The 16502-nt window shown below is 40.2% G+C and overlaps 1 protein-coding gene across 4 annotated transcripts in view; it reads left to right on the top strand.

Annotated features, from left to right (window-relative positions):
* Positions 1-2605: 2605 nt before the first annotated feature.
* SPOCK3 (SPARC (osteonectin), cwcv and kazal like domains proteoglycan 3) overlaps positions 2606-16502 on the top strand; it is a 163906-nt gene continuing 150009 nt past the window's right edge. For 2 of the 4 annotated variants that reach the window (XM_074541213.1, XM_074541214.1), the window contains exons 1-2: positions 2606-2725; positions 3070-3246. In XM_074541213.1, the coding sequence (XP_074397314.1) occupies positions 2621-2725; positions 3070-3246 (282 nt within the window). In that variant the 5' untranslated portion in view covers positions 2606-2620. The other 2 variants (XM_074541211.1, XM_074541212.1) reach the window with 2 other exon arrangements.

The following is a 16502-nucleotide window of genomic DNA, read 5'->3' as shown; positions in this document are numbered from 1 at the left end:
AATACATTTAGAATTATTAAAGACTTCAAATAGCTTGGTTCAGGCAAAATTACATATAATTAATCATTAGTATGTGTTGTCAGTAGAAACTGCAGTGATAGGTGTTGAAGATCACTTTTTAGACAAATTGCAGTGAAACTTCTGTAAAACTCGAACCATAAGAGATTTCCCCTTTCTAAGGATTTTTACCGAATGCAAATCTTAGCCACTTTTATTCCTCTTCTCTAAGTATAGAAAGATGAACAATAACTTAAAAGTACTAACTAATATTATCTGGAGGAAATTGTCAAACACAGGCGAAGCAAATCAGAACAAAACTAGATCACCTGATTGCTGGGTAAGTGAAAACACAAATTCAGGAATTGGGATGCTGTTAAAAAAGTTTAAATAAGTAATTCTTTAAAGAAAACAAACCAAAAAAACACATTAGCTTTATGGAGAACTTTCTTCTTTGCCAAAGGGCAAAGCAATTTGTAGGAAATTAACATTAAGACTGACAAGTACAAACTGGATTGTCAGAGAATGATTCTGTAAAGCACTGACTCTATAACCCACCCTGAGCATAACATGACTGTTTTATTGATTCTTCTTTAGCCTCTGTGCAGTCCCTCTATCCCTTTGCTTTGAATTTTATGATTCATTTATTACAGAATATAATATCATTCTGGATAGGTAGCATTTTTAGATTCAGGCACATAAATCCTAATCTGGCAATCATCCTCTCTGTCATACGAGTGACAGGATTTTCATTGATTTTAGTGATACGAGTTTAGGAACAAAATTGGCATGTATTATGTACTGTATGATGTAGGTTATTTGATTTAATTAGTACTCTACTATCTGTCTGTAGTTACAGTTCATGACCAAAATCAAAACTCGTTTAAATCAGTGGCAATCTCATAATCACTTCTCTTTTTGCATGAAGTGGCATTTTTCTGCCATCAGAGAATCTCTTGATGGACTTGACCCTAGTACCAGGTCTGAAAGTAACTCATATTTTACCACAGAAAACACTTTCAGCAACGACACTGAGACCGTTGTGTACTTGATGTACTTGGCTACCTCGCCGTGGGTTAATCTTGGCTAACAGCCAGACATTCACCCAGCGGCTCACAGCCCCTCTCCCCGGCAGGACAAGTCTAGGAAGAATTGGAGTGAGAGAGCTCATGGGTTAAATAAAACCAGGAATACTCTTTATCGATTACTGTTGCAGACAAAACAAACTTGATTGGAAGAAGATTTATTGCCAATTAAAATAAAAATGTAACAGCTAGTGTGAGCAGTGCTAAAGGCAAAGACACAGGTTAAAAGAACAATTTTTATCCCTTCTTTTTCTTCATTCTCTGGAATGAAGAGGCTCCTCTTCATTCCAGACTCCTCTCTCCCTGACCAGCACAGGGAGAATTGAGGGCACGTACAGTCAGCGTGTAACAATTTCTCTTAGCTGCTCGTTCCTTCTCACACTTTCCCTCTGCTCTGGTATGGCTCTCCAAGCGGCGGCAGTCCTTCCGGAAAATGAGCTCCGGTCTGGGCTTGCCAGAGTTTCTCTGGGTATATCTATCCCTTTGCTCTGGCATGAGCCTGTCAGGGTCTGCAGCACTCTGCCATGGAGAGCACCTTCTCATCCCTCCCTGGCCCTGCTGTTTGTCACCGTTTCTGTCCCCGCTTCCCCTCCCCGCACAGCGCTTCTGCCCTTTGTCAGCGATGCTTTCACGGAGGCGCGGCCAGCTTTGCCGAGCGGCTCAGCTGCGGCCGCGATGTGTCCGCTGTGGGGCTGCCAGGAGCAGCTGCTCCCGACACGGGAGAGTCCCGCGCCTCTTCCCGCAGAGGCCGCCCCGCAGCCTGTGCCCCGCTCCCTCTGCCGAATCCTCGCACCACGCGGCTAATACAAACCTCAGAGGCAGAGTGTTACTCACGTCTAGGGAATAAAGGTAACATTAAAAATTAGATTAAAGAGGTCAACGGGATGGCAAATAGAACTTAAATATGGAGTCAGGAATTCTGGATAGGTAATTGAACTATTCCTGTCCCTTACTCAATTCTAAATTAAATTTAACTAATTCGGGAAAGCATGGTTGCTCATGGTTGTCATTAAAGACTTGGAGTTAACCCACTCTTGCTTTTTTAAAAGACAAAAGCCAGCAAGAGAGGGAAGTGTGCACGATCCTTACGAAGGGAATAACACGGGCAGGCAGCATCACAATGCGCCTCCATCAGCGCTCAGAGGCGCCTCGGGATCTCGTGTCTGTTCTTGTCCCGAAGGCGCGGGAAGTTCTGTGTGACTGCGAGTTCTGAAGGATCGTGTCCGCCCGGGGCTTTGCTCCCATCTAACTCGGGCTGCGAGGCGCCAGCGGAGCTCTAGCGAAGTTCCAGCGGCGTCCACCCCCACCGGGAGGAGGCGGCGGCACCGCGCGGCTGCTGCGGGGCCGGGCAGGGCTCGGCGGGGGTGTGCCAGTGCTCGGGGGTGTGCCGGTGCTCGGGATGTGCCGGTGCCTGGGGGTGTACAGATGCCAGGGGATATGCCGGTGCTCGGGACGTGCCGGTGCCCGGGGTGTGCCGGTGTCCGGGATGTACCGGTGCCCGGGGGTGTGCCGGTACCCAGGATGTACCGGTGCCCAGGATGTACCGGTACCCAGGATGTACCGGTATCCGGGATACGCCGGTGCCCGGGACGTGCCGGTGCTGCCGGCCCCGCGCAGTTCCCGGCGGGAGCGCGCCTCTCCCGGTGCGGCGCGCGGCGCGGCGCGGGGCGGGGGCGGGGCGTGGCGAGGGGCGGGCGGCGCGCGCGGCGCGGGAGCGGGGCGGACGGCCGGGCGGCCGCAGACGGCGGCGCGTGCGGGGAGGGAGCGGGCGCGGGGCCGCCTTTCCGGCCGCGGCGAGGAGCGCGGGGCGCGCGGCAAGGTGACGGGCTGGGCTGCCTTCCCCTCCCCTCCCCTTCCTCCGGGGCGCCGCTTGCAGGTGGGCGAGGGGCTCCGCCGCGGGCGGCTGTCCCGTGCCCCGCCGGCAGCCCTCGGCCGGGGTCGGGCTCCGCCGTGGGTAACCCCCCTGCCCGTGTTTCCTCTCGCCCAGATGCTCACGGCGGCGGCAGCCTTGGTGTGCGTGTGTGCAGCAGCCTGGTGCAGCCCGGCGGCGGCGGCGGCGGCCGGGGGCAGACCGGACAGCGGCAATTTTCTGGACGATAAACAATGGCTCACGACCGTCTCCCAGTACGACAAGGAGGTCGGGCAGTGGAACAAATTCCGAGACGTAAGTTCAGCCCTTCCACCCTGCCAGCCGGTAGCCGCGCCCAGCCCGCTCCGGCTGGTTCCGTTCCTGCAGGGTGTAGGGCATCCCTCGAGGAGCAGGGGCTGGGGGACAGCCTCAACTTTCCCCCTTCTCCCCGAATTTTAATTCTTAAATAATTGTCTGCGGCGCCTCGGCGAGGAGGCTTGGGGTCCCGCCGGGCAGCTCCTGGTGCGCTCCGGCGCGGAGCGGCCAGGACCGCCCGGCGTGCCCGGGCCGTGCGGGGGGAGAGCCGCGTTCGCCCTCCCTCCTCCCGCTGCCCGCCCCGATGCGGGAGGGGATGCGGAGGGGGCCGGGGTTCTCCGCTCCGCCGGTGCCGCCCGGGACAGAGCCTCCTCCCTCCCTCTCTCCCTGCCCGGGCACCTGGCAGCGGCGCCGGCCGGCACCGCCGCGTCTCGCCGTGCCCTACCATTAGTGCCAGCCGGGAGGGCGGGGGACGAGGGGCAGCGCTCACGGCCGGGTTCCGGTGTCGGGGTGCGGGGCTAAGGCGCAGCGGTGCGCCGTGCCCGGAGTGCCGTGCCCGGAGCCCGAGAGCGGCAGCCCCAGCCTGACCCGAATCTCGTCAGTTACGAAACCTGCCGCTGTAAGGTGGCTCTGTCCTCAGCGTGCTTCGCCTGGGCGCCTAGTTCGGGCTGTGTTTGCTGCGAGTTGAGTAAAACGCAACCTATTTTCAAAAGCCGTTCACATTTCTTTCAGTGGAACAGATTTTCTTTGAGCATCCAGTATCCTGCGTCCCTTGGTGTCACTTTTAAAAATCCGCATTCCAACCATGCAAAATAATTTTCTCTTTTCTTTACTTTTTAACGTACTGGATTTTAATTTGGTGTAAAGCATTGATTTGGTTGTAACTTCAGAGGCAACAGGTTTCTTCTTGTTCTACAGCCTGCTGGTGACTGCGGTTTGCTGTAGCAAACCAAAGTAAATGTCTCCAATAAGTCTCTTATTTTTCTGAGACCTGGAGTGTCTTGTGATGCATGTATTTTCTAGCTTGATGTCTGTGGGATGCTAGCTTGGCTGTTTATCTTAAGCAACTGGGAAAGAGCTACCAGAGTTGTGGGATAACTTATTTTCACAATAGGTTTTATTAAACAGCCTGATTCTGGTGTTTGAGAGCGCTTGCAGTCAGTAGTCAGATATTTTTGTTTGCCTTGAATATCTTAAAAATAAAAGAGTTTAGGTTCATGTGAAAATACCAGTTCAGTATGCTGTGCATCGACACCTGTGATTTTGGGGAAAAAAAACAAAAAACAAGGAAAATCTGGTGCTGTAGAAATGTTCTAGGATTAAAGGCTGCTGCTAGAAAACTCCAAAATACATACATCAGTTATGTTTTGTAATTGGGCAAAGTCATTTATGTAAGGACTAACCTGCAAGGCTGAGGAAGCTAAGTGCTCTCTAATGCCCGTCTCCTGGGTGCCCACTGACGTGTACTGTAATATTGGATATTAGCCAGATAATTTATTCTGTGACAAGTAGGTGTCCCCAAGGGTTTTAAGAGTGACTGCTTTGAGGAATACTGCATACTGATTCTTCTGAGGCAATTTGCAAATATGCTGGCTTATTTTTACACAGTATAAGTTTTATAAGGCTGGTGCTTCAGTGAAGTGTATGCTTTTATTTCTTGTGCAGCATGCTTATGTCCTATTGATTGGTACCCAGTCTGGAATATTTATTTAATATTACAAGGCTCTTCCTGTAAAGCATGGGTAATTTTCAGTAATTCATAACATATAACTGTAAACCTCCCTCCAAAATTGTGTTCATCTACCTGTACAAGAATACATAAGAAAAATATCTTGTAAGAACACTTATCAATTATCATACTTAAATATAACATGGTGAAGAAGTTTTGCCATCCTACATTTTTATATAATTAGTAAATTTACTTGTGTGACTGTAATTTGTTGGTTTTGAAATTGTGATTAGCAATGTGATTAGTGATTCCAAAGTGGGCTCCTGTTAAGGAATAGGACAGCAGCATATGAAACATATGTAGGGGTAACTGTCTTGCAGAGTTAAAATCAAGGTATGCAAGGCCTGTGTTTGTAATTTAATTCTCTGGTCAGAGTAGGATATTTTTTGCTGGCTTTTGATGCCCTACAGATGTAAGGGTGAGATGGAATTCTGGTGTGAAAAGAAGTATTTAGAGGCTTAACTTAAGACTTAACTGACAGGACTGATTAATGTGAAAGATAATGACCCTGACTTCTGGCTCATTGGCTCAGTTTCTTAAGAGTTTTAGATCACAGTGAGAAAGAACGCAGCCATTCAGAGAGGGAACCCTTACAGAACCTGCTAAACCAGGATATGATATTTTATTTATAAAAAGCCAAAAGCCAAGCCATCCCTAAACCTAGCTCTCTTAACATACCCTAAAATGTCATTTTTGTCACTAAGTGTTATTAATGTGTGATTAATAGCTAAGATCTTTTCAGTACTTTATACAGGCAGAACTGTAACTGACTTTTCATTTCTTTTGAAGGGTCTTGATAATTCTGACAAATCTGTTGGAAATAATGCAGCAGGTCTAGGCAAGAACTGTGCCTTAACATGTAACAGTGGGAACCTAGATGTGTGTTAGAGGCTACCTACCTTCCCACTTCTTTTTCTTGAGCAAAAATTGAGAATGGTCTTGCTTTTAAATAGGAGACTTTCCATCTTAAAGATGGGGGGATGGGATGTCTTAAATATCTCCTTCAAGTTGTGTGTGCAAGTCAAGCCATTTTGGGTTCTGTACAAGGGTACATTTACTTTTTGCCTGAAGTATGGGGGAGGAAGAGTTTTCAACCCCATCTTAGTGCTGCTGCAGTCCAGTTGCTGAGTAGCTGCAACTATTCACGTCTGTCAGTGAAGTCAGTCTCGGGGTTGATGTGTTTATTAAGGTTTTCCAAGCTGCCTGGTTTTCCTTCAGCAGCCACTGCTGTCATGATGCTGGGAGGTTCTAGCCCATGGGAATGTATCCTCAGTTTATTTCAGGCTTGGGAACTGAGGCTTTTCAGTAGATGCTGTTAGGGATGTCTCCTTCATTCATATTTTGTTATATTGATAGTGCTTTGTGGTAATGGTTTTATCTATGATGATAGCACTAGACACTTGATAAATATATATACATATACTGCAGTTTGTCTGAAATGAAGATTATTCCTTTTGAAAAATGTGATTGAGAAATGGCATTACATTTATGCTCTCCTACTTTGAACATCCTAAAGCTTATCTAGCAAACCTTCATTACTCATAATGCTGTAAATCTGTGGAGAAAAACAGAGTATTGGAATATAGCAGTTATTTTTCTGTTCCTGATTACTTTCCAAATAGTGGTGGTGTTTTTAATCTTAGAACAAAACATAGTGGCTTTGTCATTTAAAATAATTTTGTGTTTTTATATATTTACAGTCAGTTGGACAAAATTGCATACAACCTTAGTTGTCTGTTGTATCACTATCTGAAAATCTTTCAGGCTTTTTCCAGAAATTTAAATTTTATTTTCTTTAAAATACAATGAAGCAAGAATCTATAAGGTAACTCATTTTAGTAATTGATATTTGTAAGGTGTCTCATGCATTTGTATTTATTAAAAAGGCTGTATTTTATATGGTAAATTTTATCTGCTGCTGGAAGAGAGATGTTGGGTTTTGTTTAACTTGTTAAAAGCAAGTTAAGCAAGACATATACCTTTTCAGAGGTCAAAATTTAAGTGATTGCTGTATTTTCAAATTTAAGTTGATAAATGAGCTCCACAACTCAACTGTGTCATAGTATTGCTACAGAATAGTAGGGTTGGTTGATCATTGGAACCAGCTGCATCATACTATAGCGTTAACTATCATCCCTCCATCTTAATATAGTTATCAAGGGTGCAGAAAGTAGAAGAAAATTGAACAGACCATAAAACCAAGCAGCTAGGAAGAGGAAGTTTGCACTGGTAGTACTCCTTTTTACTCTGCTTTGCTGTGAGGTCTTCTCACGTTGGCCATTGAATGTGTTGCCTTCTACATGTGGCAAGTTTGGGCCGCTTGGCTTCCCAGAGGAGTCTTTTGGAAGTATTTAAAGAGTATGTTTTTTCAACATTAGTGAAAACTAGACCTCTGTGTTTGGAAAGGAGATAAATTGAATATTAGGTCTCCATAGCAATTCGGAATAGCCAGCATTAGTTATTCCCTTGTCTGTTTTGGAGGTTTAAGGCTTCTCAAAAATGAACACTGCCCCTCAGTTAAGCTCCATGCCAACTGTGCATTACGGTTTTGAGCAGAACATCTCTGCGTGGATCACAACTACATCTTTGTACAATTGAGAAAGCCAAAGGCCCTTTTAAAAGAGATTTGATCACAAGTTCTTTGCACTTTATTATGGGATTGCCATGTAAATATTCATAAGGTTTTCATGCTTTAGGAGTGGAGTACCAGTAACTTTACTTGAGGAAGAGGAGGACTTTTGTTCAACAAGATTTTTGCAATGAACAAGAAGCCCTCATAGTTTATGGAGGATCCTTTAGAGGAAGTCATTATTTAGGACTGGATAGTGCAGCACTCATGGTCTTTTCTCTAACTCATGTTAACTCATTAGGTGTGAAAAAAGTTTTGGTGGTCTTATTTCTTCAGTGCTTTTTATAGGTCAGGGTAAAAAACCTTATTATTGGGTACAGCAGCGCTTTTACAGCATGCATATGTCATGATCATGATGTCAGGAGAAACTGCAATTGAAAACATGAAAGATGAGCTGCTTTTTGGTGTTGCCTTCAACCAGAGTTAAACCAAGATCTTTTAAAAAAGTTACTTTTGCAAATAGGGCTTTGAATCTTTTCCTCATGCCACTGTTACCTGAAACTAGCACTTCTAAAGAAGTGTCAGTCCCTTTTTGCCATGACTTACTTTGTATGATCTGAGTTTTATTAATATGGTGAAGGAGGAAAAATTTTGAAGCCTAGGAGGTCTGACAGAATAAGTATTTTGTACCTTCACCTGCAATTACTGCCTTTGAAATGAAGCTAATAAGGACTTGACTGCTCTTTTTTAAACTGTAAAATATGAGGAAGTGTTAGGAATTTGTAATAATTTTAATTAATTAAGGAAATTTAAGAAGCTATTGAATTGTGCATAACTTCTAGATAGAATGTAACAAATTATAATGGGAAAGAGTAATGCAAATCTTAATTTTTCCTTTCTTCTGTGTTCTAGACAAAGGTGTCTAATTTTTATGTGCCTTTAATTCATTCTCGAGTATAGATTTCTGTTTTCTTTTGCAGGATTACTTTTCCTATGGTCTGCTTTAGCTGCCTGTTTCTAGTGCCAAATACTTTTTTTGTCTGAAAAGGCAGAGTCTACTAATCTCAAACTATTGTTAACACTGAACTCTTAAATGTCTCTTGGAAGGCATTAACTTGGAAGCTCTTTATGTAGCTGACGTTTAGAAGTTAAGTAAATGGTAATGTGCTTTTCCTTAGATTGCCCTCATAATCTAAAGTAAAGCTGATAACATTGTTTCATCTTATCTTTATCTTCTTTCTCTGAAGAATAATCTTTATTTTGTATGCTGTAGGTTATTTAGTGGCTATGGATACCCGGTCTTCTCTTGTCTTTCCATTAAATCTTATTGGGATTGACTCTAGCCATCTGTGCTTATTATGGTGTAGTATATATAGCTTTGTAATTCACAAATAGATGGCAACAGTGACAGAAACTGCATAGGCTATCTTGGCTTTACAATCTGAAGGGAAAGATGCCTAAGAGGTTTGATAGGGGGTGGCAGAACATAGAAAACAGTGGATTGAGCAGAATAGGAATATTTTTAGACTGACAACATTAATCCTGTTTTCCTATCTCCTTTGTTTCTATTAATTTGTGGTAATTGAAGCATTTGATGTAACTCTCTGCAGAAAAGAGAAATAATAGCTTGGATTAGTATGTTTGCAAGTGTTGGTCTATTTCTGAGTGTGACTCTTCTGACTGAGCTGAAGAAGTTGTCTGTCTGTTGTTTCTGTGTCTTGTCCATGTTGTCATGACTCTTGGTGTGTCCACGTTGTCCTTGCACACCCTCCCTTCCTCCCTGCTGAAGGAAAAAAGAAAATCTTTCAGCAGCTGGTACTATTTTTTGGAAGCTAGTTTTAGAGCAACTCCCAGGTATTCAAGCCTAAGGAAGCTTTTATTCTAACCACAGTATTTCTATCACTTTTTTATCAGTATTGAAAAAATACTTTAGTAAAATAGCTGTAGTTTTGTTTTGTGTTAATGTAATGTAATGTAGAGCTTTTTAAAATTTTTGATTATGATTTTGGAATGGTGTTTCTCCTATTGCTTGTTGTTTTTCTATTATCATATTTGTCTGAACTTGACATGTTTTAATGTCTTAGTAACTATTGAATGTTTCCTTTTCTGCATCTAAAAGTCCTACTATGCCTAATGCTAAAAGTCTTGCCTGTTTGCTTTAGAAACAAATACTATGGAGGCAATGCTAGTAAATGCTGGCATAGGGGATTGTATTAAAAGTTTTTGTAATTTTCATATTTCTTGAAATTTTACTTCTGAAAGAGAAAAGGTGGTGTTATATCGGTGATCAGAGCTTCACTGGGCATTCTTACCTAATTTGAACAACCTTTAGTTATTAGATTTTTTTAAATGGTTTTTCATTTCTACTTTCCCATTTGACACTGATAGATGGCAGCAGGAACAATTATGTAGGAATTAATGATGTACCGAAAAAAGGTGGTGCAGTTTAAGGTAGTAACCTTGGACAGGACACAAGGAGAGATAGAATGAAATTATAACCCATGACAAAGCTTTTCACATTAAGATGAAGATGTGGTATCACTGCTCTGTTACTATCTTTGCAAGTGGCTGCTTTAACAGAACACAGTAGGAGAATGGGTTTAAAAGATAGAAATAATTAAAAATTTTTAGTACTTTACTACTTCCAAAAAGTATTATTTTAAGATGTTTTTATTAAAGACTGTCCAGTGCTTGACATTTTGCTGCAGAAAATTCTTATTAATTAATTTTTTTATTTTCCTGTGTGATATATAATCATTGATTCAGAAGAGACTGTCAGTTTGGAGCTTGTTCAGTATCTCTCTAAAAATGTGTGCAAGTCATCAAACAATTTTAGGTAGTGCACTTACACTGGGCCTATATGCAACTGAAAACAAACTTCTTTGACATTTTTGAGCTTGCTCTTGATGATGAAATTCATTCCAGTTGTTAAATCTTTGTAGCATAGCAGTGAGAAGTACAGAACTTACTCCTTGTTATATGTGAAAAATGATGTGTTCTACCAGCTGTTCATTAAAGCAGCAGGAAGTTATTAATATGAAGAGTGCGGGGATCTATATTTAATGATGCATATATGTTTTGAGGATTTGGTAGGGCTTGTGTTGGTGACTGGAACATCACTTTAGGAGAAAACCCAAGCAGTGATTCTTAGAAGTGAAAAGAATAGATTGGTAGGTAAAGGAGCAGTGACAAGAGTCCATTGTACAACGTGCCCTTTTTGCGACAGAGTAAGTTAACCACTTTAGTCAGACTTAGAAAGTTTGTGTCAAACTCTGAGAATTCTTGGTGTTCATAAAGTTTAGGGCCAGAGAAGACCATTGCATTTGACAACATGCTTGCTGCTGTATAGTGGCTTATTTACTTATATCCTCAGAGATTATATTACACCCAAAAATTCTTCTTTGCAAAAGCATTTCAGGTTTCAGCAGTCTTTGTGTGCTACTGGCACAGATAAAGGTTTGCTCTCTAAATCCTGCACTATGAGTGAATTAATTAACTGCAATATTCCCAGATGATCTAGGCAACAGATTTATGCTGTTTTGCAGAAGAGTAAGGAAGATCCCCATTTAAATTCATATTGGTCTGATCTGGAAGTGTTTCCTTTTTGGCCCAAATATGAAATGACTGGAATACATGCTTGATTTTTCTTATGCTAATTTGCTATTTAAAAGGATTTCTGTTCTTCCATCTTCGTAGCATTTTCTTGTGTGTGTTGTCAATAAAAGCCAATTGCTTTTATGTGAAAAATCACAGTTGATATTGGAACTTGATGCAAGCCAATTCAAATCTTAAGGAAAATAGAGAAATGGCTTCAGAATTTTCATTATGATAGTCACCAGGATACATACTTATAATCTGGTTTTCAAGTCTTTAAGCGCATTAAGAAGTAGGTAGGCAATCTTTTTTCCAACATCCAGGAACAAAAAACATGAATGTGAAGAGCTCCTACCTAACAAAGCCAGCAAAGGGCTGTCAGATTGCTAACTGTATTGCAAATAGTGCACAATATTCCATATGTGAACTGGATTAAAGCACACTAAGTGCGTAACAATTTTTCTAAATCTTACTCAGTGTAGCATTTCTCTCCTAAACTATTAAACTGTTCCATTTTTCATACATGTGTCTATTTTTACATGTGTATATATTTAACTTTATTCAGGACTTCTTGGTAGGCAGTTACAAGGTCCTGATACTTGGGGCATGAGGGGACAGAATTTTTTTACACTATTAAGAAAAAGACTCAATTACATTAGAAAAAGAAGCAATTGGTTCCACCTATAATATCCACTGATATTCCTGGGCTCCCCAAAAGAAAATATCCTCTCAAAGCATGCAGGGATGTATGCCCAAACTGCCTTGTAGTCACTGTAAGTAATGTCTTAGCCAGTTTAAGTGTAACATGATTATGAATCATGAGATTTCTCTCTGAGATCTGCGGGTGAAGTCTCATCAAGATGGAGAGGGAGGGATATGCAGAAGTAGAATTAACTATGTAGATTTGTACTGAGTGAATAAGATAGACAAATAAAACCTCAAAATATTTCAACGTTTTTCACTAGTACTGAATGTATGCATTTATAAACTGGGTTCTACACAGTGGTAGAACTGTGGTTTGGACAAAAGCTACCATAACCTTCTGTCTTTGCTTGCTTTTTTCATATGCTGAACGTTTACAATTCCTATCTTTCCTTTTTTTCATTCCTGTGTAAAAATGATGGTTTCTTAGGGTGTATGAAACTATCACTTTTTTCCTCCAAGCTTTCTAGATTTGGATTGTAGCACTCTGTAAATAGAATTCTGACATTTTTGAGTACCATTGGAAGACAATGACATTTTTCCCCCAGAAGGTTCTAAAGTACTGATACTATAGAGTATTTGATGTCCAGCACATGGAAAAGCTGCTGTGTTGGGTGTTTTTGTCTTTGGTTTTTTTTTTTTGGTTTTTTTTTTGGTTTTGGTTTTTTTTTTTTTTAATAAGTGAATGAAGCTATGTGTGTGGGAGGGCACACACATCCTTATGCTAACTAGTACCTCAGATCAATAAAAATGTAAAGTGATTTTATGCTGTCTATCCCTCATTTTGAGGAGCAAAATACCTCAAAGAATGTTAGAAGTATTTTATAGGTCCAACCCCACCATGTCTGCAGTTTTATCTTACCATTTGATATCCCATTGGTTGCAGTTCATTTTTGGATATGTACTGAAGGTGACATGGGTTTAACAATGTTTGTGGTGTGCAGAATGAAGTAATTCTGAATTCATATCTCAGATTTGTGAGGCAGTTATATGCAATGGTTTCAGCTCACTGACTGGAATAAGTACATCTTTTTTTACATTCCTATAAATATCACATAAGAACAAGGCAAGTATTGCTGCAAACATGTAGAGATTATCTAGAAATGTTTGTTTGAACTCCAGCTTCTCCAAGAAAGATGGGAGAAGTTATAAAAATAATACTTAAAGAAAATGTGAGAAATTATTTTGTGAAGCGAAGCTGATGTTGATTCTAACAGTGCTTATCCGATTGTAAAATGTGATAACATCTTACATAGTCAAGGTTTTAAAAAGATCCTTCTTGTCAAACTCTTTTAGCTGGAAAGTAAAGGAATCTTGAGTGTTTTTACAATTGGACTGTGGCTTTCCAGCCTAGTTTGATTGTAGATGGACTATTTAACAGCATGAACGTTAGGAAATCTTTTTCCCTAAAATATTGTAAATTGCTGTCAAACATTATTAATAATAAAGAGTTCATCTGGTTAGTAGTATCTGTTTAGTGCTGCTTCTTCTACAGATATCTATGCTTTTTGGTCTAATGCAGTTAAAGGTTAGCAATTGTACATGCTTAATTACCAGATACATAGATCCTACTCTTGCTTTGTTGTATCAGAAAGATGTATTTTTTTTTTTAATTACCAAAAAAAAAATTACTATTGAAGCTAGAATTTCTATAGCTGTAAATTTTTTCATAGTATTTATCCAACTGAGTTACAATATGTCAATGTGCATCATTCATTTATGCTGCAATAAAACAAATTTAAGCTTGAAAATGAAGCATTTTCAGATTTGACAAGTTAATTTTTCAGTTATTTTAACTTAGGTAGCTGTAACCAAACAGCTTGCTCATTAGACCAAAAAACCTGCCAAGAGTAATCAAGCATAGGGATGAAACAAAAGACATTATGATGTATTATTTTATGTCTCATGTTGATCAAGAGAAGTGGTTGATTGAAGGAAAATGAAGGAAAGAAAAGAAAATAATCCTCATAATGCTGAATTAATTATAATTTCAAAGGGATGTGTAGTCAGCCAACCTTATAATATCTGAATTGTTAAAGGAAGTTGTTCAAATAGTGTATTTTTAAGGAGTTTCTCAGGAAGTGAAACATTTCTCCTTGAAGATTTAGGATTGTTTTCTTTTTTCCATTTTATCAAATCTTCACTGGATTTCTCTGGGATGATGCTGTATTAGACTGGATCTGAACCTGGTTTTCAGGAACTCTTGTCTAATGGAGGTCACTGAGGATATGTCCACTGATGTTTGTGAGAGGTGGAACTTTGCCAGTCTGCTTATTTGAAATCATTATTTGATCATAAAGTCTACAAAACAGGCTTCTGGATATATTTTGCATCTTTGAAAAATGGAAAGAAAGCAAACTTGAACTGGAGAAGAAACTAAGTTATCCAATAAGTCTTTTACATTAGAAAAACCTCTCTAGTGGTATGAGGTAGTGTAAATAACAAGATTGTTGTGTGGAGTTTTTTTCTTTTCTTTTTGCTTTTAGAGGTATAAGAGAATTACAGGTTTGTTGCAACTTATGGAGTACAATGAAAAAATTATTTCTTTATTTTGTTAAGTTACTGTATTTGACTGGGGATTTTATTTTCCTTTTCAAAAAGTTATTTTCCTGAATAAGTTGTTATTCTACAGCTCTTCCCCCTGCCTCCCTTCTTCAGCCATTGGCAAGGTGTAGGCACAAAAAAATCTTTCAGTTTCACTGACCTGAATCAAGGTGCTTCATTTTGGCTAACTCATCTTCAAGGATTTCTGTTTGTGTATTTAAATTCTGTGTCTGACTGATTTGCTGTGTTGCTTCATGGAAGTGTAGGTGCCTCTGTGCTGCCTCTGCATGCCCAGCTCCTGCAGTGAATTGCAGATTGCATGATCACTCTGCTCTCCCCTCCTGCTGAATCACATGTTGCACTGTGCAAAGCAGCACAGAAAGCCAAGTAAATTGGAGGCTGACAGTTATGAAGTAGAAATAAATAAAGTCAGACAAGCATTAAAAAAGCTGCACAGTGCATAGCAAGACAATATTTCTGAGGCAAGATTTTCATCCTGTATCAGAAAGGCCATTTATATAGATAATAATATTGTTATAAACTAAAGCTGAGTAACCTCTCTTGTCAGAAATATTAAAGCATCTGTTGCATGGCTTAATTCTGTGGAAAATCACAGGGTTGATGGCAGAGCAAAGCGCTGGCATGGATTTACACAGTAGCTGTTTCTTGCATCTGGTGCTAGAGTAGATTGATCATCTGGCATCATTAATTCCTAGATGTCCCAAGTAAGGTACAAATCTGTAGGCAGAACAAGTCAAAACCAGGTTTCAGTAAGATATACCATTGTGTAATTATAACTATATTGTTTGAAGTCTGTATTTAATCTCTGTTCATATTATGGTATATCCTGCTTATGTCACTTGTCTTAAGAGAAGTTCTATTATACCTGCCTCAGATTTATTTTCTTAATAAATTACTCAATCATTTGGTGTTTCTAACATTTGTATTTTTCCCGAATCTTTATTCAGAAATCTGCTAAGCTATTTGTTATTTCATTCTTTGACTAGGCAAAACGATGGGTTGTTAATGTTTACATATTGTCACTAAAATAAAAATATTTGTCACTTTCCTTTTATGGCATTCACCAGAAAATTAGAAATGAGGGTAGAATGAAATGAAAGTCAAAATTTTATTGCTCTATTATCAGCTGTAGGTATGTGCAGCAATTATTTTATCCATGTGGAGATTTCTTTGACACTGGTCACAGTGATAAATGTCCCTTTCTATTCAACCTTTACACCAGGTTCAAGTCCCTGGTCAGTCCCATAAACATCTCAAGTGTTAGTGTTGTTTGGAGTCTCCAGGCAAGAACCAGTGATTTTATGCCTTTTCTACACCAGTTTAATTTTATGTATTTGGTATGAAAGAACTGGACAAATGGGTGAAGGAAGGATTTCTTCCTTTTTCAGCCTGGATCTAAATAATAAAGATCACTCCTGTTTTAAGCAGTTAAATGCATAAAACTGTAAACTCTGAAACTGAAGGTCAACAGCACCAGCCATCCTTGGGGGCTGGAGTTCGTGAGCGTGCAAATTGCCCTGTCCTCCCTGCGCCTGGATGAGTGGAAAGCTGGGCAGTACATTTGCATTGTATCAGGAATGGAACATCTTATCTAAAAAACTCGAGTATCAATTCAGAATTCCACATCATATCACTTAGGTCATGAATTTGGAAGAAATTTTCTCTCATTCTATTTTTGTTCTTTCTGACATGTAGACTGTATAAGTCTGGAAGTCTTCCTGCTTTCCTCCTGCAACTTCAAATTTCTTGGAAAAGGATTTGAGTGAATGGTGTACTTGCTGAAGTTAAATATCTGTAACAAGAATCTGTTTTATTTGTGAGTGTATTCTATGAAATTTGACTGTGAATCTTAGATAATGCCTTCTTGCTTTTCAATATATAGGTACTTTCATATTTTTGTCATTTGATTTTTTTTTTTTGTTTTATTATTCATTTAGAAGGAATTATATGCCTAATTTTTATTAGAAACCAGGGCAGTTTGGCACAGAAAATGTCCTGTGAAAAGAGTATATTGTTCACTGGGACAAAGGTTTAAGAAATAATTGAGTTATAGTGGATTAAAAAGAGGTTCAGTGTTTTACTCCAATAGTGTAAAAT

Source organism: Zonotrichia albicollis, chromosome 5 (assembly GCF_047830755.1).
Source record: "Zonotrichia albicollis isolate bZonAlb1 chromosome 5, bZonAlb1.hap1, whole genome shotgun sequence".
NCBI classification, from domain to species: Eukaryota; Metazoa; Chordata; class Aves; order Passeriformes; family Passerellidae; genus Zonotrichia; species Zonotrichia albicollis.
This window is presented reverse-complemented; position numbering and strand designations above follow the sequence as displayed.